The sequence below is a fragment of the Macaca nemestrina genome, chromosome 7 (genome assembly GCF_043159975.1).
Source record: "Macaca nemestrina isolate mMacNem1 chromosome 7, mMacNem.hap1, whole genome shotgun sequence".
NCBI lineage: Eukaryota > Metazoa > Chordata > Mammalia > Primates > Cercopithecidae > Macaca > Macaca nemestrina.
The window spans coordinates 122,811,158-122,834,969 of record NC_092131.1 but is presented as its reverse complement, the minus strand read 5'-3'; the positions used below and the strand labels follow the sequence as shown (position 1 = coordinate 122,834,969).

The 23,812-nt window shown below is 42.9% G+C and overlaps 1 protein-coding gene across 2 annotated transcripts; it reads left to right on the top strand.

Annotated features, from left to right (window-relative positions):
• The first annotated feature begins 829 nt into the window (after positions 1-829).
• On the top strand, positions 830-23,668 carry LOC105493148 (isocitrate dehydrogenase (NAD(+)) 3 catalytic subunit alpha). 2 transcript variants are annotated; one of them, XM_071100850.1, is made up of 11 exons: positions 830-871; positions 8,077-8,139; positions 10,433-10,516; positions 13,186-13,300; positions 14,679-14,866; positions 15,328-15,461; positions 16,587-16,689; positions 16,794-16,858; positions 18,203-18,287; positions 19,337-19,489; positions 22,066-22,758. In XM_071100850.1, exons 1-11 carry the CDS (start codon positions 845-847, stop codon positions 22,147-22,149), a joined length of 1,101 nt encoding a protein of 366 aa, XP_070956951.1. In that variant the 5' UTR covers positions 830-844; the 3' UTR covers positions 22,150-22,758. The 2 variants fall into 2 exon arrangements, with proteins under 2 accessions (XP_070956951.1, XP_011758914.1); XM_011760612.2 differs by lacking the exon at positions 830-871 and adding an exon at positions 1,798-1,936 and having other exon boundaries at positions 22,066-23,668.
• The last annotated feature ends 144 nt before the right edge of the window (positions 23,669-23,812 follow it).

Here is a 23,812-nt window from a genome sequence, read left to right as displayed (position 1 = left end):
CATATCTTCTCAATGGCACACAGCAGAAGAGAATGTGATGTTTCCCAGGAGAGGTGGGAGCCAAGTGCTAGAGGGCTCTGAGTAGGGAGCGGGGGACACATTTGTGGGTCCTGGGAGCTTTTACAACTTTTACTACTTCCGAACATGTAAGCTGAGTCTTGACAAGGAGCTGGAATTTCAGCCAGTAGAAGTGGGGCAACAGGGCATTGAAGCTGAGGGAATGGCATGACCATAGGCACAGAGAGGTAAAATATGGGAAGTATTTGGGGGCTGGCCAGCAGTCCTAGTTGGCTGGCGCTCCAGGTCTTTGGGGCTGGAAGGGGTGGTGGGAAATCAGGCTGAAAAAAGACAGTGGTGTGAGAGGAGAGTGCAAGGGAGAGCCAGGGGGTTTCAGAGCCAGGGCGAGCCCTGGTCAGAGCTGTGCCTGAAGGGGAAGACCGGGAGGGCAGCTTGGCGGGTGAAGAGGCTGTTATAAGAGCCTGTGCCCGAGGTGCTCAGACCTGAAGGAGGGCAGGGGTGACACACTGGGGATGGAGGAACTGTGGGAGAACACTTTAGGATGGGACTGTCAGGGCCTGATGAGGGGGAGAGGCCCAATGGAAAGGGGCTGATAAAAGCCCTCCTTCCTGACAAGGCCACAGACTTAGCTGCAGTTTATTATTTAGGTCATAAAAGCGCTTGGGATCACTCCTCTACTGCACTCATCACCTCTCTGGGTGGGTGGGCAGCTCCTCTCTGGATAGAACCCTTCCCAGGGTAGGGTAGCAGAGACTGGTTTAAACACCTGACCTCCCTTGGCACCCAGCTAGAGGCCTGGCCATCAGCAGGAGCTCAGGAGTTTGTGATGGACAGGGAGAGGACGAGGGGAAAGGTAAGTATGGATGTTATTTCTTCAGAGAAGCATTCCCTGATCTCCAGGTTAGGTTTGAATCAGGTTGCCTGATTTTGCCTTGCCATAGCTCCTTGCTCTTTTGCTTCTTGGCACAACAGTTTTAATGACATATGTGTGTGACACTTGATTGATGCCTGTCTTTCCTACTGGACACTAAGCCCCAGCACTTAAAACAGTGGCTGGCATCTAGTTGACCCTCAGAAATATTTGTAGAGCTAAAAAGACAGATTAGTAGTTGCCTGGGATTGAGGACAGGAGCGGGATTGACTATAAATGGACACAAGGAACATTTTTATATGCTCAAAAACTGGATTGTGGTGATGGTTGTGCAACTGTTTACATTTACTAAAAATCATCGAACTGTACATTTAGAGTGAGTAAACGTTATGATATATAAATTGTACTTCAATAAAGCTGGTAAAAAATAAAATTCGGCCAGGCACAGTGGCTCATTTTGTGAGCCTGGGGCGAGCAGATCGCTGGGCTTAGTAATTATTTGATCCCAGGAGGTCGAGGCTTTGTAGTGAACCTCTTCGCGCTACTGCACTCCAGCTTGGGCGAGAGAGCGAGACCCAGTCTCAAAAAAAAAAAAATCAAAATTTGTGGAATGAGAAAATTATGTGTCTTCCTCCACGGGATTGTAAACTCTATGAGAAGCGCTATATCCCCAAGATCCTAGAAGATTAATCAGCACCTAGTAGGTGTGGAACAAACGTCTTACCTAAACAGCGAGTCAATGAACCAGGGAGTAGAGGAGGAAGCTTTCCCTGAGATCCCGGCTAGGCAGTTTCCGGGTCCGCCTGGCGCTCAGCCAGGAAAGTCACAGAGAGACGAGCCCGGCCATTGGCCAGTGGAATGTCCAGGGGCGGGGCAGCGAGCGAGCGCGAAGCAATCCTGAGGCGGTCTCGGGGGCGGGGCTCCTAAGGGGCGTGGCCGTGCAGGGGCGGGCTCCGAGGGTGGGGAGGGCGCTTGCGCACTGCTGCTGCCGCTGTCGCCGCGGAGCCAGGAGGGAAAGCGATGGCTGGGCCCGCGTGGATCTCCAAGGTGAGCGCTGGCAGGCCGGCGTGTGGCAGGGAGGCTGGTCGCAAGGGCTGGCAGGAGAGCCGGCCGCGTGCCGGGTGTGGGCGGGCGCGCAGGCCAGACAGGGTGGCGGTGGCGGCCCGCGGGGTCAGCTTGGGAGCCGGTCCTGGCCGCCCGTGCCCCGCGCTCCGTGGCCGGCTCGCAGTTTATGGGCCGCCCCGGGCCCGGTCAGCAGCGCAGAGGCGGGGACGGCATCAAGGTCAAGGCGGGGGGCGCCGGTCCTGCTCCTGCCGAGACCCGGCTGCCGTCACCCGCATCCTCCCGGGCCAGAGTCCAGGCTTCGCGCCGAGCCCGGGAAAGTCACGGGAACCTCTGCCCTGGCTGCGGCCCTGCTGCCGGACTGATCCTCTCAGCAACGCCCAGACCTCTCATCCGCTGTCTCTGCGGCTCTTGGCCGGGGAACCGCAGGTGCCACGGGCACTGGCGTTGAGCTTGGGAGGTTTTCCCAGGTGAGAGAATCCTGGGGCCCTTTTCCCTATCAGATTGTTTTCCCTTTGGCGCTCATCCCAGTCAGACCTCTAGTGCTCTTGTAGCTATTTCCCCTTCAGAGGATATAGGGCATCTTACACCTTGGAATTACCATCTGAACCTTCAGAGAGAGACCAGGAGAGCCTTCCTTTTACCTTTCATTGGTGGGAATTCTGCAATCTGGAACGCTTTAGCTCTCCTTGACAGCTCAGATGCCGGAGCTGGAAAGGGTTTTAGATCATCTATGCGGTTCCTTAGCTTCTCAGTGGACCTAACCTGTGCCTGAAGAAGAACTTGCTCAAGGTCACACAGGAGGTCGGTGTCAGCTGGGAGAGGAACCTAGGTGTCTTGGTTCCCATTTCCCAAGGTCACATAACAAATTATGGGTACAGGCCATCAGGCCTCAAGTCTCCTGTTGCTACGAAAGGGTGGTCCCCTAGAAATCCATAAGCAATTTAACGTTTTTCTATAAGTTTGATACTACTTTTCTCTTTTTTTTTCGGTTTAAAGAGAGGTCCAGAGATGCACTGTTATTTAATGAAAAGATCTCTGTACTGGAATTTAGGAGTCCCAGATTTAAATCCTAGCAATGCCACTGATTGACTATGTGACCCTAAGTAAATTGCTAAACATCTCTAAGCCTTAATATGCCCATCTGTGAATATCTATACTTAACATCACGGAGTCGTTTGAGTATTAAATAAAATAATGTATGCGAAAGCACTTGGTATTTACGGAAGGAACACAAAAATCTGAAGCTTTCTTATCAATATGTTTATCTGTCATCCAACAGACAGTGGTTTTCATGGGCATCATTAACTGTTTTTTGTTTTTTGTTTTTTGTTTTTTGTTTTTGAGACGGAGTCTCGCTCTGTCGCCCAGGCTAGAGTGCAGTGTCGCGATCTCTGCTCACTGCAAGCTCCGCCTCCCGAGTTCACGCCATTCTCCTGCCTCAGCCTCCGAGTAGCTGGGACTACAGTCGCGCACCACCACGCCCGGCTAATTTTTTGTAGTTTTAGTAGAGACGGGGTTTCACTGTGTTAGGATGGTCTTGATTTTCTGACCTCGTGATCCGCCCGCCTCGGCCTCCCAAAGTGCTGGGATTACAGGCGTGAGCCACCGCGCCCGGCGTTAACTGGCTTTTTTGTTCAATAACTAGATTCTACTTTGTCACGCTCTTCAGACCCAGATTTGCTTGTGTTGATAAGGCTTATGTCACATTTGCTCCTAAAAGTAAAGCAACTTCTGTGTCACTGTGAAAACTGAACTCAGTCCTTTAATCTCTGAACTTACATTAAATACCCAATTCATCTTTGGTAGGTACATTTGCCTTCACAGTGAGGCACTAAAGCAACACTTGATAATGATTGTGCTGGTAAATTTGTTTTGCCTTTAGTGTGATCTGCACGAAAAAACCCTCATAGTAGGTATTCAGAAAGTGTTGGGTTGTGGAGTCAGACGATGAGGTTCTCTGACATGTACTCCCTGTGTGACCTTTGGCAGAGTCATTTGACTACTGGGCCAGCTTCTCACTTTAGGGATTGGAGCAGAAGGTGGCTCAGAGGCTGACCCCAAGATGGTGGAGGTGCAGAACTGGATGCCGGTTTCAATCAGGACAGTTCCTCTGTTGAGTTTACATTTAAGATTGATTGTTTGTGGCCAGGCATGGTGGCTCATGCCTGTAACTCTAGCACTTTGGGAGGCCAAGGCGGGCGGATCACTTGAGGTGGAGAATTCAAGACCAGCCTGGCCAACATGTTGGAACCCCATCTCTACTAAAAATACAAAAATTTGCTGGGTGTGGTGGCATGCTCCTGTAATCCCAGCTACTCAGGAGGCTGAGGCAGGAGAATCGCTTGAACCCAGGATGTGGAGGCTGTGGTAAGTGGAGATCATGCTCTTACCTGGGTAACAGCAAGACTCTGTCTTTAAAAAAAAAAAAAAAAAAAAAAAAGGTTTTTTTTTTTTAAACGCATCTCAGAACCTGTGTACAACATTATTTACATGTTTTTAAGTTGGAGCCCGGAGGTAAAAAAAGGAAATGAGTTACGGATTAAGATGGCCCACGACCTGAAGTCCAAAGTTCAGGGTTTTGGTCCAGGCTCCATCAACCTGGCTTCAGTTTCCTCATCTGAAAAGTGCCACTAATGCCTATCTCTACAGGTTTTATATAAATAAAATGATGTGAGATATATATATATATATATATATATGTATATGAGTATATGAGTATTCTATACAGTAGAAATCCTGCCGTCTCAGCCTTCCATGGAGCTGGGACTACTGGTGTGTGCCACCATACCGGCTAATATTTAAAATTTTTTTGTAGAGGTAGGGGTCTCACTCTGTTGCCTAGGCTGATTGGTCAGATCTTCTGTCACAAAGACATAAGCTAGTTTTGTGTGAATGTCTTTTTCCTCTTTTTTGGGCTGGGAGAGGAGAAAGAACTCATGTCACTTTTTTTTTTTTTTTTTTTTTTGAGACAGAGTTTCGATCCTGTTGCCCAGGCTGGAGTGGAATGGCATGATCTTGGCTCACTGCAACCTCCACCTCCCAGGTTCAAGTGATTCTCCTGCCTCAGCCTCCCAAGTAGCTGGGATTACAGGCGCCCACCATCACACCCGGCTGATATTTGTGTTTTTAGTAGAGACAGGGTTTCACCACATTGGCCAGGCTGGTCTTGAACTCCTGACCTCAGGTGATCCACCCGCCTCAGCCTCCCAAAGTGCTGGGATTACAAGCCTGAGCCACTGCACCCGGCCTTCTTTTTTTTTTTTTTTTTTTTTTTTTTAAATAGAGTTTTGCTCTTGTCGCCCAGGCTGGAGTGCAATGGCGCGATCTTGGCTCACTGCAACGTCTGCCTCCCGGGTTCAAGTGATTCTCCTCCCGCAGCCTCCTGAGTAGCTGGGATTACAGGCATGTGCCACCACGCCCGGCTAATTTTGTATTTTTAGTAGAGACAGGGTTTCTTCATGTTGGTCAGGCTGGTCTTGAACTCCTGACCTCAGGTGATCTGCCCGCCTCAGCCTCGCAAAGTGCTGGGATTACAGGCGTGAGCCACGGCACCCAGCCTCATGTCAGTTTTATTCTCTGTCTGTCACAAAGTAACCTTTAAAGGGTGGTTTGGGAAATTTTATTTTACTTAAAGTTCTGGGTCGTTGTGATGACTTAGGTGCAGTACTACTTTATTCTAAGATCATGCAAGAGTGATGACAAACATGGAAAAGAAGATCATTGCAAGTATTAATGCTCTTTGCTGGGTTGGAAACTCTTCAGGTAGAGATGTGACTGAGGCTGGACTCAGTTTCTTTTGTTTTTAATTATTGATTACCTTCTATGAGCCAGGGACTGTTCTAGACACTAGATACAACAGTGAACAAAACACAAATCCTTACGCTCCTGGGTTTCCATTGCTGCCCCCAGCATACGCAGGTAGGATGGGTTTACATGTTAAAATCAGTCATTTTGGTCTGGTCCTTTTCATTCTTTCCTTTTTTTTTTTTTTTTTTTGATCCGTTACCCAGGCTGGAGTGCAGAGGCTGATTTTCATAGCTCACAGAAACCTCAAACTCCTGGGCTCAGGCAGTCCTGAGCTCAAGCCGACTCAGCCTCCCACGTAGCTGAGACCATTGGTGTGCGCCACCATACCTGGCTAATTTTGTAGAGACAGGGTCTCACTTTGTTGCCCAGGCTGGTTGGTTGGGTCTTCTGTCACAAGGACATGAGTTTTGTGTGAATGTCTTTTCCTTCTTTTTTGTTCAGGGAGAGAAGAAAGGACACGTGCCCATTTTCTTGTCACAAAGTAGCCTTTAAATGGCCTCCCTTCTAATAGCCCACTCGCTGGTGGATGAATCATGCCCTAGGATTAACATTTTGGCCAATGGTTTTGGCATAGAGTATTCTTTTGGATTTGGCCGTGTCTTATTTTCAACGCAGAGTCATCACTATAGATACCAGAAGATTAGAGAATAAAATTCATTCATACCTTTTTTGGCTATTGGTTGTTAGATGCCAATAAATATTTCAGCAAAGGTTTGGACCCCAGAAAAAAATATCAAGACAGGATACAACAAATGTGTCTTTGCTCATGTATCTAGCAGGAGAAAAAGTTGCTTTTAAAAAAATTTAATGCGGCTGGCTGCGGTGGCTCATGCCTGTAATTCCCCAGCACTCCTGGGTGTCCAAGGTGGGTGGATCACCTGAGGTCAGGAGTTTGAGACCAGCCTGGCCAACATGGAGAAACCGCATCTCTACTAAAAATACAAAAAGCTTAGCTGGGCGTGGTGGTGCATGCCTGTAATCCCACCTACTTTCGGGAGGCTGAGGCAGGAGAATCGCTTGAACCCGGGAGGTGGAGGTTGCAGTGAGCCGAGGTTGCACCATTGCACTCCAGCCTGGGCAACAAGAGTGAAACTCTGTCTCAAAAAAAAAAAAAAAAAAAAAATTAATGCATTTTAATACCTTTGGTCTATGTAGATTCTTTTTTTATATTGTTTATAGTAATGTAGTATGACTTTGTACCTGTTCTCAAGGACTAAGTTATTAAAGTTTATAATAAACCTTTAAAATTTATATTTCTGGTATATGATAATGTTAATTGGAGAGAAAAAACAAAACAAAACACGTACCAGTGGTAATATCTTGGTGTGGTGGGATTACTGGGTAACTTTTATTTTATTTTTTGTATCTTTTCCTAGTCCCAGCAAACTGACAGTAATGACCACATTACCTATATTATCAGAAGAAACAATAATTTATTTAAAATCTTTATTCTGTATGGCATGGGCATCAGATGGTATTAAATAAACTTTCTTAGATTTTACTATAAAGTGTAATTTCTTAATATTCACAGAATAGATACAATGTATAATTGAAGGAGCACTGGAGTCAGAAGTCAGAAGACCTGTATGTGGGTTTCCATTTTGCCAATTATTCGCTGTGTGACCTTAGGCAAATCCTCTTCTTTGGGACCAGTGTCTTCCCTTATGAAATAAGCAAGTTGCCAGGTGTCGTGGTGCACACCTGTAATCCCACCTACTCAGGAGGCTGAAGCAAGAGGGTCACCTGAGCCCGGGAGCTGGAGGCTGTAGCGAGTTATGATTGTGCCTTTGAATAGTCACTGCACTCCATCCTGGGCAACCTAGGGAGACTCCGTCTCAAAAAGCCTAAAACAACAAGAAATAAGTGAGTTGTGCTCTGGATTTCATGAGGAACATCCTGGCTCTAAAATTAATAGTTATTTTCTTAGAGTATATGTTACCCTTAAATTGACCTGATGGTCAAGAATGTTGGCACAAAATGATCCACTCATCTGAGAAAAGTCCGTATGTTTGAGCTGAAAAAGTAGTTTTATTCTACCTTCAACATCTTTTATTTGACAACTTATATTAGTTAAATTGACTTTGAAATATATAGTACTTAGGTTGTCAATCTAAAATAAAAATTTGGGTATTTAGGCTTTCAAATCTGAGTTAGCTTGCCACATTGAGCTAATACATGAGATTTGTATTCCTGGGAAGCTACTGAATATATCTGTGCCAAGTTGCAGCATTACCAACCATCAGGACTTCCTCGCTCTTCTTTACTGTGTGTGGTTTAATTCTGTGCATGATGTCTCTCTGTTGATATTAATATAGGTCTCTCGGCTGCTGGGGGCATTCCACAACCCAAAACAGGTGACCAGAGGTTTTACTGGTGGTGTGAGTATAATTATGTCTTTTATTTTTTCCTTTTAGAAGTTTCTCAAGAAAGATGCTCTAATATATTTATTACATAGCATTTTATCTCCATTCATTTAAAATTAGGGAAAATTGGCCATATTTATAATGTATGTTGAAATTATTGACTGACATGCACAAATCTATTAGGTTACTTGCACATTTGAAAGAATTGTCTGACAGCTGGCTATGTAAGTTTGTCACATTAATATCTTGAAGGAGCCTTATTAAAAATAGATAGAAAGTACCCTTGAGCCTGTTATTTTATTTCACAATCTTGTTTCGGTGAGACAGCTTTTTTCAAAACTTGTACAAGTTGAGAGAAAATTGTTGAGAAGCTTCAAAACCTGCTTTGCGTTGTTATTTTATGAGCTTCCCTAAACCCAGTAGATGGAATGCCAATTAGGAATGCCTCGAACATCTATAAGCCCTATAGGCTTGTACTTTCCTTATATAGGCTTTGTAGACTATCGCAGTAGTAGATCATCTGTTGTTCATTAAATCTGCTGCTTTTAGAATTCCCAGCATCAGAGTTCTGTGCTTTAAAAGCTGATACCACATTTTTGGAACATTCTAAGACTGTGGGTCAGTGACTTCCTATTTGTTTTTAATTCCCACCCCTGCCTTTTACGGAATCTGATTTGGATTTCATAATTCCTATACTCCCATATAACATCTATGCCATGTAAGATTTATAAGACCATAGTACTTTTTTTCCCCCATTTACTTTCTGTATTGTGGAAGAAAAGTAGATTTTCTGTTGACTTGATGACATTTATTATTACATGTTGGGAGAACAGGAAGAAGCAGCCAAAGCGTTCTTTTGACTCTGCTTATGCCAAGAATGCAGGATAGGGCTTGCACTTCAGGCTCGAGGGTAGCCATGCTAGCATTTCAAACGCATTCTGAAAGCGAATAAGATGATCATTGCTGTCTGCTATTATTTAATTTTCAGGCTATTTATTTGAAAAAAAAAATTTGCTTGATGGAGGAGATTATTTTTGAAGAAATAAGAGAATATATTTATTTTTTTAAAGATTTCTTCAACCTGAGAAAACTGGTATGAGCCTTAGCCCTGGCTAAGACTGAGGTGGGAGACTGAGGTGGGAGACTTGCTTAAGGCCAGGAGTTCGAGGCTGCAGTGAGCTGTGGTCACACCTGTGAGTAGCCACTGCGCTCTTGCCTGGCAATGTAGTGAGTCCTCATCTCTAAAACATAAAAACTGAAAATTAGAAAGATGAAAAAAATAAAAATGTCTCTTCAGTTGTACAGAAAAAAATCAGAAATAATTAGTCCACCAATCTGGGCAGACAATCATTGGAAGCAAAGGACCAAGGAAACTTGAATTAGTGATTTTTTTTAAATGCAGTTCAAGCAACTAGAATTGATAAAAAGCCAAGCCCCTAGGTGGGGTGAAGTCCCAAGAAAATAAAATATATGGTTCCCAAATGGAAAAAGAGGTGCTGATCTTCTCCTTACATATTTTTATTTCTGCGTTTGAAATGCTGGCTTCGTTTTGCCTGAAGCCTTAGAGTAAATCATTGCTGTTACATTATAAAAACAATAATTGTCATTCTAAGTGTGACTCAGGCTTTGCAGGTATGATGACGGATACTATTCTTTTTAGTTGCAGATCAACTTTGCCAAGCTTATGTAGATTACTCTTAGATTTAAGCAGACAGTTTTATAGAGGAACTAAGAAAAAAAATGGAAGCTCTCTTGATAAAAAGTCTGATTTTCCCTGAGTACCAAAACAGACCTCAGTAATATTTTAGAAATGTGTCTGAAAGTGTTTTGCAAGACTGAAGAAGAAGTTGCATGAGAAGCTTTCCGGGATCACAATGAAAAGGAAAGGAAAACACTTGCCTTCATGAGAAACCCTCTAAATTTTAGTGAGAGAACATGGTTAATTTTTTGTTGTTGTTGTCTTTGGTTTTAAAGGTTTGAATTAATTGGTCTCTTTGCAGCTTGTCTGAAAAGAAATAGCAATTAGGAAATCTACTTGATAGTTTAATTTATTTTTGTTTAAGTAAAGAGTATCATTTGGGTTCTTTTTAAAACCTCTGAGCTCAGGTAAGAGCAGGATTGCAGAGTCTCTGTCTGTTGATTCCTGCCTCCCCTTTGATGACCCTGGGGGAGGTATATCTGTTTTCTTAACAACATTTGAATCTCTCTGAGACATCTCATAAAGTGGATTTCTCTGTCAAAATATTCTTTTTTAAGCCTTCAAAAATAAAAATTCTTACTGTCTTCTTTGATGATTTCTTATGTTCAGGTTCAGACGGTAACTTTAATTCCAGGAGATGGTATTGGCCCAGAAATTTCAGCTGCAGTTATGAAGATTTTTGATGCTGCCAAAGTAAGTGGGCTTAAAAAATACATTTAATGATGATTCACTGAAAAGTTTTCTTAGCCAGTTGGATTCTGTGAACTTTTAGGATGCATTGTACACATTTCTATGAAATTTAGTAAGGTCTGTTGTTCATCTCCACAGATTGTCACTTTAACAGTGTGTATCTCAGTGTTTGCTACTGCCTTTCCTTCCTTCCTTCCTTCCTTCCTTCCTTCCTTCCTTCCTTCCGTCCGTCCGTCCGTCCTTCCTTCCTTCCTTCCTTCCTTCCTTCCTTCCTTCCTTCCTTCCTTCCTTCCTTCCTTCCTTCCTTCCTTCCTCTCTTTCGATGAGGTCTCGCTGTATTCCCCAGGCTGGTCTTGAACTCTAGGGCTCAAGCGATCCTCCCACCTTCACCTCCCAAAGTGTTTGGATTATAGGCGTGAGCCACCGCACCTGGCTGGCTGCTCCTATTGTTGATAGTTTAAACTCCTGCGTTGGCATCAGTTATATGTAAAGTAATCAAAGTAGTACTGTAGTATTTGTGGATCTTTAAGTCCTGCTTTTAAGCCCTGCCAAATCACCCACCTTTTTGCAAAAAAAAAAAAAAAAAAAGACTAGAATTGATGTTTCAAAAATCTATATAGGCGCTTTTGAAATAATCTCTTTAAAATAAAGTTTTTGATGTGTTATCAAGAATGGAGTGTTATTACTTCTAACAGCTGAGCCTTTGATACAGGTAGATAATTTTAAAATTCTGGAAGTGGATTCAGCTGTAAGCTGCTTGTGACCAGCACTGTGTCTGTCTCTGAACTTCTGTCCTAGGACATGCTCAGTGTGCTGGCTGTTAAATGTGTGTGTACACACATGAAGGATGTAGGTAGAGAGAAAGGGATGTTTGTTTATACCTTCAACTGATACATTCATAGGTTATGCAATACATATATATATATATGGGATCTGATTTGGATTTCATAATTCCTATATTCCTATATATATATTCTTATACTTCATATATATATTTCTATACTTCATATATATATATATATATATATATATATATATAAAATTTTTTTTTTTTTTGAGACAGAGTTTTGCTCTTGTTGCCCAGGTTGAAGTGCAGTGGAGCGATCTTGGCTCACTGCAACCTCTACCTCCTGGGTTCAAGTGATTCTTCTGTCTCAACTTCCCAAATAGCTGGGATTACAGGCACATGTCACCACACCTGGCTAATTTTTGTATTTTTAGTAGAGATGGGTTTCATCATATCGGTCAGGATGATCTCGAACTCCTGACCTCAGGTGATCTGCCCACCTTGGCCTCCAGGATTACAGGTGTGAGCCACTGGGCCTGGCCTATATATATATTTTTAAAAATATAATATTGTTTTTTAAAAACGGCTTTATCAAGATACAATTCATCCTTTTATTTATTTTTTATTTTTATTTTTCATTTGTTTTGAGACATTGTTTCACTCTTAATGCACAGGCTGGGGTGCAATGGCGTGATCTTGGCTCACTGCAACCTCTGTCTCCCAGGTTCAAGCTATTCTCCTGCCTCAGCCTCCCGAGTAGCTGGGATTACAGGTGCCCGCGACCACACCCAGCTAATTTTTGTATTTTTAGTAGAGGCGGGGTTTCACCATGTTGGCCAGGCTGGGCTAGAACTCCTGACCTCAGGTGATCTACCCACCTTGGCTTCCCAAAGTACAGGGATTACAGGCATTGAGCCACCACGCCGGGCCTAATTCATCCTTATAAAGTGCACCTTTCAGTCCAGTGGTTTTTAGTACATTCACAGAGTCATGCAGCCATCACCACAATCTAATTTTGGACCATTTTCCTCACCCGAAAAGAAACCCCATACCCTATGCAGTCGCTCCCCATTTCGTCTCTCTCCCTCCCTACCTCCTCCCCCTTTTTCCTCCCCAGCCCTAGGCAGCCAACCACTCATCTACTTTCTATATCTATAGGTTTGCCTATTTGGGACATTTCATATAAATAGAATCTTATATGGTCTTTTATGATTGGCTTCTTTCACTTAGCATGATGTTTTTAAGTTTCATCCATGTATCAGTACTATATAATGTTTCTGTGAACCATATTCCTCTGTTCTTTATGATACTCTAATTATAGCCACTCTTAAGAGCCCTTGTGAAAAACAAATAAGTGGGCAGGTGGTGGCTGGGAGTGATGACTGGGCACAGGTAATGTGGAGAATTCCTCTGGGCCTGCTAGAGAATGACATCTCTTCTTGCATGCCAGGAACTTTCTGGACCTTTACTGTTTTTAGCAGTCGCATCCAAAGTTGAAAAAGGGCTGAGCATGGTAGCTCACATCTGTAATCCCAGCACTTTGGGAGGCTGAGGTGGGCAGATCACCTGAGGTCAGTAGTTCGAGACCAGCCTGGCAAGACCCCGTCTCTAAAAAAAAAAATACAAAAAATGTTAGCTGGGTGTGGTGACGTGCGCCTGTAATCCCAGCTACTTGGGAGGCTGAGGCAAGAGAATCGCTTGAACCTGGGAGGCGGAGGTTACAGTGAGCCAAGATCATGCCACTGCACTCTAGCCTGGTCAACAGAGCGGGACTCTGTCTCAAAAACAAAGTTGAAAGTTGAATAAGTTTGTTCATCATTGCAGTATGAATGTCAGTTTCCTTTAAGTCTCTCCAGCTCACTGTGCTCTGTAATGTGGCATCTAGGCACCTATTCAGTGGGAGGAGCGGAACGTCACTGCCATTCAAGGACCCGGAGGAAAGTGGATGATCCCTTCAGAGGCTAAAGAGTCCATGGATAAGAACAAGATGGGCTTGAAAGGTAGCACTGAAGTAGAGACCGGGGTTTTTACAGATTTCCGCTACAGGGGTTACATAGTTTTGAAAATTTATGCATTTAAACTGAATAAGGCCTGGCCTTCTGTGAAAGTAAAGCCATTCTTTTATGAAGAAACTACTCACAGTAAGATGCTTTATTCATTTGGGATATTTTTTTCCCCCAGTAAAAGCATTAAAGTATTACTGGATGATGCCAAGTAACAGTATCTCTATTTAATCTTGAACTATATGTATCTTTTGCTTAATTTTTACATTTGTATATTTATTTATTTATTTTAATTATTTTTTGCGACAGAGTCTCGCTCTGTCGCCCGGGCTGGAGTGCAGTGGTGTGATCACAGCTCACTGCAGCCTTGACCTCCTGAGCTCAAGCAATCCTCTCACCTGAGCCTCCTGAGTAGATGGGACTACAGGTGTGCCACCATGCCCAGCTAATTTTTAAAAAAGTTTTTTTAGAGATTCGGTCTCATTATGTTTCCCAGGCTGATCTGGAATACCTAAGCTCAAGCAATCCTTCTGCCTCTGCCTCCCAAAGTGCTGGGTTTACAGGCCTGACTGAGCCACTGTGCCTGGCCTACATTTTTATCATTATTTTAATTAATACATGTTTAAGGCCATGATTCAAAAATATTAGCATGGGGTAGATTTAAATTCAGCATAAGCTTTATTTTTATATTTTTTGAGAGTCTTGCTCTGTCGCCCAGGCTGGAGTGCAGTGGCGTGATCTCGGCTCACTATAACCTCCGCCTCCCAGGTTCAAGCTATTCTCCTGCCTCAGCCTCCAAGTAGCTGGGACTACAGGCACGCACAACAATGCCCAGCTAATTTTTGTATTTTTAGTAGAGACAGGGTTTCCCCATGTTGGCCAGGCTGCTCTTGGACTCCTGACCTCAAGTGATCCGCCTGCCTTGGCTTCCCAAAGTGCTAGGATTACAGGCCTGAGCCACCGCGCCCGGCAAGCATAGGCTTTAAAACCACAGACAGAACCAACATTGAATCTCATCTCTGCTACTTACTGGCTAGAAGGCTTGGGCAAATTTTTTATTCTTAGTTTCTTTTTTCTTTTTTCTTCATTTTCAAATGACAGTAACAGAGTTGCTGTTGTACAGGTTGATGGTAAAGATTAGATCATGTCAAGCACATGATTACAATGCTTGATCCTCAGGAAGTTCTTAAGATGAGAAATGCAGTTCATGTTTCAGAAAGCTCCCATGAGGAAGTTTTCCTCCTTCATTTGAGTCTCAGGTAGAGAGTGAATTAGAGGCAGAACACATTTCACAAGGTAGCCTAGGTGGGTTAGTAGGTCACACCTGAGACCAGAATGCCTTCTAGTGTCATCTGAGTTTTCTTCTGTATAACAGGCCCTTTGAAGACCCCAATAGCAGCCGGTCACCCATCTATGAATTTACTGCTGCGCAAAACATTTGACCTTTATGCAAATGTTCGACCATGTGTCTCTATCGAAGGCTATAAAACCCCTTACACTGATGTAAATATTGTGACCATTCGAGAGAACACAGAAGGAGAATACAGTGGAATCGAGCATGTGGTATGTTCACTCCAGATTCCTTTTTATTCCTGCTTGGACTGCTTTCTGTGCATCTGGGACCCCAGAGACAGAACTGCTTTATCTCTGTGAGGAGTTGTGGGTGTTTGTCTTGGTACCAGGTGTCTGGCTGACAGTACTCAAACAGATGTAAGGCATGGTGGTTCAGGTCACAAGCTTGGGAATATGCCCTCTGAATTTTGAATCCCTCACTTCACAGGTATGCTGTTCCGCAGGTGACTGTCCCTGCATCTCAGCTTTCTTCATCTGTGCAGTGGGGCTCATAATCCCTCTTATGGCTGGAATTAATATGAACCCCATTGACATAGCAGTGTGTGTGATTACTCATGCTAGCTGGCACTGTGCAGGCCTGCCACAAATGTTACTGTCTACTCCCCACCCTCTGTCTCCCACGGCGTTGCTGTCACACGCTTTCCAGCGAGGCGGGACTTCCTCTCTTGCAGATCGTTGATGGAGTTGTGCAGAGTATCAAGCTCATCACCGAGGGGGCGAGCAAGCGCATTGCTGAATTTGCCTTTGAGTATGCCCGGAATAACCACCGGAGCAACGTCACGGCGGTGCACAAAGCCAACATCATGTGAGCTCCTTGCGGGGACCGGCACCCCATCTTGCTTTGTTGTGGGAGAGCAGTGACAGGGCTTCCCTTTCTCCTCTTCAGCTTGCTCCTTGATTCCTAATATCTTTGAAAAAGAACCTTGTAACAATCCAAAGATCTGGCATCTTTCTTCTGTCAGTCTACTCCCCCTTTTTTTTTTTTTTGAGACGGAGTCTCTTTGTGTTGCCCAGGCTGGAGTGCGGTGGCGCGATCTTGGCTCCCTACAACCTCCGCCTCCCAGGTTCCAGCAATTCTCCTGCCTCAGCTCCCTGAGTAGCTGGGACTACAGGCCCATGCCACCATGCCTGGCTAATTTTTGTATTTTCAGTAGAGACGGGGTTTCACCATGTTGGCCAGGCTGGTCTCAAACTCCTGACCTTAGTTGATCCAATTGCCTTGGGCTCCCAAAGTGCTAGGATCACAGGCATGAGCCACTGTGCCCGGCCTGGAGTCTCCTGTTTACTGTGCCTCACTGGGCGAATGACAGGAGCAAATGAGGAGGGGATAGTGATTCAGGTCCTGGAAGCTCAAGGAGGGACTGAGGGTTATCAGGAAAGGAAGCTGGAGCCTCTGGGTCCCCAGATGCTGTGGCCATCAGCAGAGGCCACATAGCATACGTTTTAGAAGTGGAATAGTGGGAGGCTTAAAGTAGTGCTAACAATACCTGATGTGTTACTTTGGCCATTTAAATTCTCATTCAGAGGCTATTAAAGTCCTCTGAATATGTTAACAGTTTTCCTAACCTAAGAGAAGCATTGAACATGCAAAACAGTAAAACTATTTAAATTATTATGTTAACCTTTGAAAGCAGTTTTAATCATATTAGTGGATATTTCTTCATTCTTGTTAGACAACACTATAAAAATATAGTCTTCTCTATTATCATCAAACTATTTTATATTTTTACCCTTTTATACTTTCAGAAGGATCCTAAGACATTTTCAGCTTATATTTTATTAACTACCTAAGAAATAATTTTATTGTAATTGAGATCAGGTAGCTTGGCTTCTGGAACTTAAATTTCTCGAACTTACTTTACTTCTTTGATTTGATTCTTTTCTTTCTGTAAGACTTTTTTTTCAGCAGTTTTTATTTGATTAAATACAGGCGGATGTCAGATGGGCTTTTTCTACAAAAATGCAGGGAAGTTGCAGAAAACTGTAAAGATATTAAATTTAATGAGATGTACCTTGATACAGTATGTTTGAATGTAAGTATATATTCACACTTACCTGCTACTTTTTGTGGTGAATAGTGTGTGTGTTGTGGGGATGCAGATTTTGATTACTAAATGCACAAATGTATTCCTTGTAGATGGTACAAGATCCTTCCCAATTTGATGTTCTTGTTATGCCAAATTTGTATGGAGACATCCTTAGGTGAGTCTGGCTGCAACCTTTTTATTTTAGCCTATAATTTACTTATAAACATCCTAACATAATTATGGCTTAACATTTTCAATTGAGTATTATAAAATAAAGTGTTACAACGTATGAATTGAATTCTAACAATTCAGGTTGTGATATGAATTATTACATGTTGGGTGGCTTGTTCCTTCATTTATTTGCCAAATCATCACTGGGCTCTTTCTCCCTAATCATTAGCTCACTCTTCCCAGTTTTTAAATGTTTCATTGATTGACTGATTTCAAGGTTTTGTTATGTATAGCTAGGTAGGTGGGTGGTCATTGTTACTATTTTTTGGTAACTTTTGACATCGTTTCAGACTTACAGAAAAGTTGTAAGAATGGCACAAAGAATTCCCTTGTACTCAACACCCAGATTCCACATTCCCCAGATGTCAGCATTTTATCACATTTACTTTATTACTCCTTCCCATTTTCCCTCCCTTCCTCCTTCCTCCCTTCCTCTTCCTCCTCTCCTCCTTTGTGCCTCTCTCTCTCTCTCTCTTTTACACACACACACACACACACACACACAGTGAGAGAGAGAGATAAGATGTTGGCCAAATGATGATTTTCTAAGGCCATTTTTTCTGTATTTATGAGTTGGCACATAACTGTAAGAATGTTTTGCCTTCTTGTTTATCTGTCAATATGGACATGGTTTTGTTTTTCTTTCTTTTTTTTTTTTTTTTTTATGATAGAGTCTTGCTCTGTCTCTCAGGCTGGAGTGCAGTGGCATGATCTTGGCTCACTGCAACCTCCACCTCCCAGGTTCGAGTGTTTCTCCTGCCTCAGCCCCCTGAGTAGTTGGTATTATTACAGGTGCACACCACCACACCTGGCTAATTTTTGTATTTTTAGTAGAGATGGCGTTTCGCGATGTTGGCCAGGCTGGTCTCAAACTCCTGACCTCAAGTGATCTGCCCACCTTGGCCTCCCAAAGTGCTGGGATTACAGGTGTGAGCCACTGAGCCTGGCTGTGGACATGGTTTTCTGTTTTATTCAGTGATATATCCATCATCATAATCATGAATATTGATGCCTAGGTTGTCCTAACTTGGCTGGTGGGGATCCCTTCACCATGTCTCCTGTGTCCTTTTGACACGGCCCTTTGTTCTTTGAACCTTGCCTTGCTTTCTGACATAGTAAGCTGCTCGAGCTCATCTGTATTTTCCTAACCTTAGCCCTGGAATCAGCCATTTATCCAAGAAACGCTAGTTCCTTTTAGTGGAGAATGATAATTAAAAACTAAAATCTGGGTGCTAGGTGAGATGTTTTATTTTTCAAAACATTCTTTGAAATGCTTTTTTTCCCCTAGTGACCTGTGTGCAGGATTGATCGGAGGTCTTGGTGTGACACCAAGTGGCAACATTGGAGCCAATGGGGTTGCAATTTTTGAGTCGGTAAGGACCCTGACACCTGAAACAGAATTCAGGTCAGAACAGCATGTGAACTCAGGAGGAGTTATCTGTATAAGTACACTTTAATTCATTTTTCAAATTGTCAAAACAAAATGATGCTTTTTTTTTTTTCTTGAGACGGAGTCTCGCTCCATCACCCAGGCTGGAGTGCAGTGGTGCGATCTTGGCTCGCTACAACCTCTGCCTCCCAGGTTCAAGTGATTCTCCTGCCTCAGCCTCTCAAGTAGCTGGGATTACAGGTGTGTGCCACCACACCTGGCTAATTTTTATATTTTTAGTAGAGATGGGGTTTCACCATGTTGGCCAGGCTGTTCTTGAACTCCTGATCTCAGATGATCCATCCGCCTTGGCCTCCCAAAGTGCTGGGATTACAGGTGTGAGCCATTGCGCCCAGCCTGTGTTTGTTATATGTACATATATATATGTTTGGTTTATCTCTTCATTTCCCTCCAGATATTTGTTATGTATCCTTCCTTCCTTAAAATATTTTACCAAAAATTGACTGAAAAAGATTGTTGGTCTATATTTTTATGCTTAAAAAAAATTAGTTTAGCTCTTTATTTCTCCAAGTCTTTATTTATTTATTTATTTTTGAGTTGGGGCCTTGTTCTGTCACCCAGGCTGGAGTACAATGGTGTGATCATAGCTCACTGCAGGCTTGAACTGCTAGGCTTAAGCAATCCTCCTGCCTCAGCCTCCCAAGTAGCTGGCACTGTAGTCACACACCACCACACTTGGCTAATTTCTAATTTTTTTGTAGAAATGGGGTCTCACTATGTTTCCCAGGCTGGTCTTGAACTCCTGACCTCAAGTGATCCTCCTGGCCTATCAAAGTGTTGCGATTACAGGTGTGAGCTATCACGCCCAACCCAGACTTTATTTCTTCTGTCCGTATCAGATGAATTGCACGCAGTAGCTTTCAGTGCATGTTTTCTATTGCTGAGGAAAGATGATTAAGACTCCAGCTTCCCCAGAAGAGGACTGTTAGTTCTTGTCTCTCCCCTGATGATGCTACTTTTCCCAATGTGTAGGTTCATGGGACAGCTCCAGACATTGCAGGCAAGGACATGGCGAATCCCACAGCCCTGCTGCTCAGTGCCGTGATGATGTTGCGCCACATGGGACTTTTTGACCATGCTGCAAGAATTGAGGCTGCATGTTTTGCTACAATTAAGGATGGAAAGGTAACAGGAATCTTGATTTACTTGTGCTGGGTAAAATGCATTGCTTCCATGTGTTTTATCTGAGTAAAAGGGACAGTGACAGATAATAGTTCTCACGCGGACCCAAGCATTTGATGTTGAACAAGGATTCTTAATGTGAGTCCCAGATTGAATGGGGTATGTGTGCATATGTGTGCATTTTCTGAGGTGAGGATCTAGATATTTCATCCAAAAAAAGTTAAGAAGCACTGACATCAAGACATCAGTGTACAGTGGAAAGGTCAGTGGTTTGGGAGCCAGCATCAGGTACATGCCCAATTATCCTATTATTAGCTGTGTGACCTTGGCAAGGTGCATTGATTTTTTTTTTTTTTCTTTTTTTTTTTGAGACAGAGTCTTGCTCTGTCTCCCAGGCTGGGGTGCGGTGTCACAATCTTGGCTCACTGCAACCTCCACCTCCCTGGTTCAAGTGATTCTCCTGCCTCAGCCTCCCTAGTAGCTGGGATGATAGGCGTGTGCCACCACGCTCAACTAATTTTTGTACTTTTAGTAGAGATGGGGTTTCACCATGCTGGCCAGGCTGGTTTCGAACTCCTGACCTCAAGTGATCCTCCCGCCCAGCCTCCCAAAGTGCTGGGATTACAGGCCTGAGCCACTGCACCCAGCCAGGTTCATTGATTTTTATAGACGACTTTTTCCTCTTCATAACAAACGTCTATTGAGTGTACCTTATAAGGTGTGAAGAATAACATGATGAATAGGGTAACATGCTGAGCCTCAAGGAGCTGGGAATCTAGTGGCAGATACAGATGCAGATGTGCCTCTAATACAATAGTCTTATATGTCACACTATGTGCATCTATAATACAAAAGCAATCCAGAAGTTTTATAAAAGTAATAACTAATATTAATTGAATACTTACACAACTTTCAAGTTCTTTATATATCTCAGCAAAGTTTTTCTATAACTCTTTGAAATAGATGCTATAATTCCATTTTATAGATGAGGAAACTGAGGTACAGAGAGATTAAATAATTTGTCCAAGGTTTTACAGCTCCTAAATGACCAAGTTGGTATTAACACCCAGTCTGGGTCTTACCCAACAAGCTTCTCTGCCTCCGTAAGCAACTGTGGCCCGTGGAAGAAGTGTGGTGGGTTATTTCCGAAGTGAGAGGAGATAATGCACTTGAAGACTCATCCCTAATTTGAGGTCCTTTTTAACAAAAGTTGTGAAAAATATGCATAACATAAAATTTACCATTTTAGCCATATTTAGGTATACAGTTCAATAATGTTAAGTACATTCACATTGTAATGTAACCATCACTGTCAGTCATCTCCAGATCAGTTTCATTTTCTCAAACTGAGACTCTGCACCCATTAAACAGTAGCTTTCCCTTCCCCCTCCCATCCTCTGGCACCCGCCGTTCTGCTTCCTGTCTCTATGAATTTGACTACTCTAGGTACCTCATGTAAGTGGAATCATACAGCATTTGTCCTTTAAGTCTGGCTTATTTCACTTAGCATAGTATCTTCAAAGTTGGTCCCTTCTTTTAAAAAGAATTCTATAATTTGAAATTATATCGTGATAGTCACATTGGAGGTCATATGATTTTCTTATTCTTTAAAGTTATATTTGGGAAGTTATAATCTACAGCCCAGTAGGGAGGTGCCTGAATTACACAGTGAGCCCTTTTATTGTGTAGGATGGAAAGATAAAGAGAACTAAATATATTGGGGTCTGTATGCAGGAAAGAAAGGATAAGTTGGTAGAACAGATCGGTTGTATGGGAGGCTTTCTTTCCTAAAGAGGGAGGTTTAAGAGTTAATGATTTAGGCAGCTGTGGTGGTGCATGCCTATAGTTGCAGCTATAGGCTGAGGCAGGAGGATCACCTTAGCCTCCGAGTTCAAGACCAGACTGGGCCACATAATGAGACCCCATCTCTTTTTTAAAAAAGAAGAGTTAGTGATTTAAATATTTCCTTCGTATTTGTTTCCCAGCCTCCAAAAATAGATCAGATACAAAAATTAGTTGGGTATAGTGGCATGCACTTGTAATCCCAGCTATTCGGGAGGTTGAGGCAGGAGAATCGCTTGAACCCAGGAGGCAGAGGTTGTGGTGAGCTGGGATCGTGCCACTGCACTCCAGCCTGGGCAACAGAGTGAGACTCCATCTCAAAAAATAATAAAAACAAAAATAGATCAAAATATGTCTCAGGTCTATTCCTGAGACATATTTCCCAAGGATTTTTATGAAACTTCTTGTTTAGATTTGCTCTTATTTAAATATCCATGACCAACTAATCTGTATTAGGGTCCATTGTGTGAACAAAGGGAAAATTTTGGTAAAGCTCCCTTTGCATCGAGAGCGCCTTATTCTTTGCGGAGTGTGTTGTATACACTATGAGATTGGATCCCGATCCTCCTGGGCTGGGTAGATGGTGGTGGAGTGGTTCCTCACTTGGAAATGAGGAACTAAATGAAAGAGCAGCCAAGTAACTTGCCCAGGTGGCATCTCACTGAGGGCTTTAAAATCTTCTTGGTTTAGTTTAGTTTGTGGATACATCTTTTATTTTTGCTTTTTCCTTTTCTCAGAGCTTGACAAAAGATTTGGGAGGCAATGCAAAATGCTCAGACTTCACAGAGGAAATCTGTCGCCGAGTGAAAGATTTAGATTAATGCTTCTACGACTGGTATTTGCATCAGTCACTCTAAATGGACACCACATAAACCTCTATTTAGAATACCTACGTATGTATGCATTGGTTTACTTGTTTCTTGACAGTACATTTTTAGATCTGGCCTTTTCTTAATGAAATCTGCGCAAAAGATGCAGGTGGATGTCCCTAGGTCTGTTTTCAAAGAACTTTTTCCAAGTGCTTGTTTTATTTATTAAGTGTCTACCTGGTAAATGTGTTTTTTTGTAAACTCTGAGTGGACTGTATCATTTGCTCTTCTAAACCATTTTACACTTAAGTTAAAATAGTTTATCTTCAGCTGTAAATATCAGGATACAGAATTAATAAGAGAAAATGTCTAACTTTTTAAGAAAAACCTTATTTTCTTTGGTTGTTGAAAAACATAATGGAAATAAAACAGGATATTGATGTAATAGCACAAAATGACACTCTTATAAAACTAAATGGGCACAAGAGAAATTTCCTGGGAAAGTTCACATCAAAGAGTGAATGTGGTATATTTCTAAATGATATGGAAAATAGAGACAGATTTGTCCTTTACAGAAATTACTGATTATGAATAAAAACTTCAGATCCGAGAAATATATAATGAGAGATATAATTTTTGTTAATGACAAAGGTAATATATTGGATACAAAAACACAAATGTATTGCGCATTCAATTATTTTGTTGTCTTGAGATTTAATATTCTTTCCAAGAGCTTTTAATGAAGCAGAGAGCTAGTACTTCGTTTTCATTGGATACATTTTCAGCATCATGAGTTGTCACAGCCTCTGAGCCCCTGATCTTAAGCCAGAAGGGCTGAGTGTATTGTAAACTTATTCTTGCACGTTGCTGTTTGGGAATGGACCACACTACAGCTGGTAGTTCTGGGGGTGATACTGCCCAAAGGCCTGAACACATGTATTTTGGCTGCAATTGAGGAACTCGGGATGCTGACTATTAATTTTGTATTTCAGCAACTGCCCCTTCTCCTATCCCAGAGCACCAATTACTGCCCTCTGCCTCAGCGGTACAAGATGACATTCCAAAGACTGGAGGCGACTCAGCCTGAGTTAATTCACAAAATTGTGCCATGCTGGGGCCTGAGCTTGGGCTTAGGCTTGGGCTCAGCTTTTGACCTTCAGGTGTCTCCTTTCCCTTCCTGCCTTCCTCTCCCTTATCCTCCGCTGCAGCATGATTTTCTTAATCTTCAGACACTCACTATTTTCATGAACAGTTACCCTCTGGCCCCACAACCAAAGACAACTCATGACCTCCCTTGGCCCTTGTGTAACATTGCAAACCTGTGGCTTTGCAAAATGTACCCAGGTCACAAGGGGATTTTTTTTTTTTTTAGCAATGATATTCCTGTCTGGGTCACTTTTTAAGCTTGTAAGCAGACTTATAATCTTAAATGTATTTTCCTTTGTTTAAGCTGCTGCTTTCTCTGTTTCATTGGCTTGAGCTATTTATCAGTGGCTCTTGGGTTCAAAGTAATAAAGAATTCCAAAACTGATTGAGATGTTTGCTTTCTCTACCTGTTTCCTGTTCAGATGCCTTCAGTCATTTTGGCTCAGCTTGCTACTGAGAATGGCTGCTTCTCATATTTAGAGTGGAAGTGGGGTGGTCTGGTGGCGACAGGCTAACGTAGAGTTGGCTG

Bases quoted from the DNA above. Each gene is read 5' to 3' on its own strand.
- LOC105493148 (XM_011760612.2), top strand. From the start codon at position 1,910: ATGGCTGGGCCCGCGTGGATCTCCAAG. The intron at 18,288-19,336 runs GTAAGGACCCTG...CCCAATGTGTAG, and splicing joins GGGTTGCAATTTTTGAGTCG to GTTCATGGGACAGCTCCAGA. The intron at 19,490-22,065 runs GTAACAGGAATC...TCCTTTTCTCAG, and splicing joins CTACAATTAAGGATGGAAAG to AGCTTGACAAAAGATTTGGG.